General features: G+C 54.6%; 1 protein-coding gene across 1 annotated transcript in view; it reads right to left on the bottom strand.

The window, feature by feature from the left end:
* FHIP2B (FHF complex subunit HOOK interacting protein 2B) overlaps nucleotides 1-2,536 on the bottom strand; it is a gene marked incomplete in the record, with an annotated part of 10,735 nt that extends 8,199 nt beyond the window's left edge. Inside the window, 2 exon segments of the mRNA XM_014590888.2 lie at nucleotides 2,011-2,089; nucleotides 2,231-2,536. Of these exon segments, the coding sequence (XP_014446374.1) occupies nucleotides 2,011-2,089; nucleotides 2,231-2,335 (184 nt within the window).
* Between the last annotated feature and the right edge of the window lie 702 nt (nucleotides 2,537-3,238).

The raw sequence follows: 3,238 nt of genomic DNA, 5'->3' as shown, positions 1-3,238 counted from the left end.
CCGACACGGCGGCTGGAGGTGGAGGGGTGGTGGCTAAGGACGACCAGCAAGTGGACATTTACAAACGACCTGTCCGTGTTTAAAAAGCCAAAATCCTGGGGTCAGAGGGTGGCACGGTGGTTGTGGTGCTGGACACTCCCACATGGTCAACTACAGTTCAAGTCCTGGACATGGTGGCTTGCTTTCTCACTTTCCCTCTCTCTCTCTGAGTATCTCTCTGGTCAAATTAAAATAACTGAATGAATAAATAAAAATAAATAAAATAAAATAAATAATTCTTAAAAAAAGAAAAAGAAAGCTGAAAGTCCTTTTGGACGAGGCTCTGGACGCAGCCCCGTGCAAGCCCAGCATGGATCAGAAGCGCCGTTCTACCCCAGCCCCAGGAGCGGCGAAAGGTCTGGGCCCACAGAAGGGCAGGCTGGGGGCTGCCAGTCGGTCATGGGCTACAGCTGGGTGCCGCAGGCCCAAGGATGGTACATGTCGCCTGGAAGCTGTATTCTAGCACCTTCCTAAGAGAGCCTCGGGGGCTCTTACTGTCCCTGTCACACCCACAGACAGCAATACTGTTCCTTACACAGCAGGAAGAAATGTGCATGCAGCCTCCGTCTGGATCAAACCCATTCTCCCCTGCCGAGGCGCTGACATGGGCTACCAGTGGGGGCCCCTCAGAGAACGAGAGGGTAGTGTTGTTGTTTTTTGTTTTGTTTGTTTTGTTTTTTAGGTTGGGGACTGGCCTTGGACACTCTGTAGCTTTTCTTTTCCCTCCCTCCCTTCCTTCCTTCCTTATTCCTTCCTTCCTTCCTTCTTTCCTTCCTTCCTCCCTCCCTCCCTTTCTCTCTCTCTCTCTTTCCTTCCTTCCTTCCTTCTTTCCTTCCTTCCTTCCTTCCTCCCTCCCTCCCTCCCTTTCTCTCTCTCTTTCTTTCTTTCTCTTTTCTTCCTTTTTTCCTTTCCTTTCTTTCCTGGCTTTTCTTAAGGCATAGGCTCTGCAGTAAGGCAGCCTGCCTGGCCTACTCCAGACCCACCTGGCCTAGGGCCACTCTGGAAAGTGAAGGACGGGCCGAGGGCAGCCGAGTCGGCTCTCCACCAGTGCCACTCTCCTGGCAAGAGCCTTAACCTAAAGGGCAGCGTCCGACAGGGGCTAACTTTGCCCCTAATAGATACTGGAGACATTTATGGGTGTCACAGTTAAGGGGGACGCTGCTGGCATCTAGTGGGGAGAGGCTGGAACTGCTGCTAACCCTCCTACAGAGTACAGGACAGCCCCCGCAGAGGATGAGTGGATCGGATGCGACCTGGCCAAGACCGAGAAGCCTGGTCTGACAGAACTCTTGGAGGGTCCCCGAGAGTATCCAAGGGCCGCTTTTAATTCCTCGGATGGCTCAGGCTGAAAATAAAGCCATTAGGAAAGGTGTCGGCTGCTCTCAGACCCCAGGCTGAACTCCAGAGGGAGAATGCTGGGGAAGCAGGATTCAGTTACCCGGCAACCAGTCTGCATCCACCAATGCTGGCACAGTGACAGCAAAACAGCCAATCAGGTTCTGCTCCCTGGAGAGCTCTCCTGAGGGGTCCAGGTGACCCAGTGTTACGGCTCTCTAGGTGTCAGCAGGGCACGTCACACTACCTGTTTGGTCCTCCTCCGTCTACAAGAGGAATGCCCTTAAACTAGCCCCAGGGAAGGAGACTTCGGCCAGGTTCCTTTCTTTGGCTCAGTAATCCCCAGACATAAGCACTTGGGGACAGACGGTTGGAAGCTGGGGCAGGTGGAGCCCTCTCTGCCCTGTGAGACCCCCGCCCTCCTTGTCCCCACTCCTCCCGCAGCTCCTCTCTGGAACGGTCAGAGTGGCACCAGCAGCGAAGCCGTGGAGGGGGCATGGCCAGGGCGCTCAGTCTCCTGTCCGCCTGCCTACCTCCCCGAACTTAATGCCAACTCTGACCCCGTGGGCAGAGGACCTCACCACACCTTCCACCCCACGCCCTCCAGGGCCCCTGTGCAGGGAGGACCAGGCCCACCTGTGCTCTCTATGTAGTAGTGGGTGATGCCCTTCCAGTGCTCCACGAAGGCCTGCAGCAGGTCAATGTCGGGCTCGCGCTGCGGGCAGAGAGGGGAGCGGCTGCCATGGTGCCCCGGAGCAGACATCCCGCGCCCGGGGCAGGCCGGCGCTCCTGGGTTTTCAAGGAGAAGAGGGACACATTTTCTCCAGGACACATCGGCGCTGGCTCCATATCTTACCAAGGATGCCCCAGTCTCGGGCTGCCCTCCCTCCTGCCACATGGCCCGGTCCCGCAGTCCCTGTCCTGGAGGAGCTCGGAATGGATGGAGGCAGACCCAGGTCATTATGCTACAGCTAGGGGGGTCATAGAGGAGCACAGGGTACAACCCCCCAGAGGAAACACATCTGAAACGGTACAGATAGGAGACCCGGCAAGACAAAGCTTTTAGGCCCCTCCCAAACTGTCCATGGTCACGCCTGCCGTTCCAGCAAATGCGCAGCAGCGCATGAAATTAAGGGAGTGCCTTGGGGCCAGCAGAAGTGTGGTGAAGACACTGGACTCCCACATGGCTAACTGTGGTTCAAGTCCCAGATCCAGCAGCTTGAAAATCAAGCTGGGCACATGTGCATGCGTGCCCAAACTCCTGAGGAGAGTGGAGGGACTGCAGCATGGCCATCCCCCCGGGGAGGTGGCTTCCCTCTCTCTGTCTCTCTCCTGTAGTGCACACATCCTATGGCAACAAATAAATAAATAAATAAACAAAAACAAAACTTAAAAAAAAAAAAAAGGGACCAGCGGGGGGCATAATGGTCACATTTCAAAAAGGGACCAGCAGGTGGCATAATGGTTACATTGCTAGACTCTCAAGTAGCTGACCACAGCTTAAGTCCCAGACCCAATGGCTTAAACTCATACTGGGGACATGTGTGTTCATGCCCGAAGTCCCTAAGGGAGAATGGAGGAGAAGGGATTGTAGCATGGCCATCCCCACAGGGTGTGATTTTTCGCTTTCTATCTCTCTGGCTAATGTATGTGCCCTATATCCACAAAAAAAAAAAAAAAACTCTCTTAAAAAAGAAACTAGAAGAAAGTGCATCAGCCCTAGGGAATCCTGACTGCTGAGCACCCCACCCCTGCTCGGGAATGCTCCCTCTGTGTCCAGGTTGACACTGGCCTTGAACTGCTAACAACCACCTTCTCTGAAAACTTCTCCAGAAAAGGCCAGCCCGCCCCGTTCTTGCAGAAT

The sequence above is a fragment of the Tupaia chinensis genome, unplaced genomic scaffold, assembly GCF_000334495.1.
Source record: "Tupaia chinensis unplaced genomic scaffold, TupChi_1.0 Scaffold000494_1, whole genome shotgun sequence".
NCBI classification, from domain to species: Eukaryota; Metazoa; Chordata; class Mammalia; order Scandentia; family Tupaiidae; genus Tupaia; species Tupaia belangeri.
This window is presented reverse-complemented; position numbering and strand designations above follow the sequence as displayed.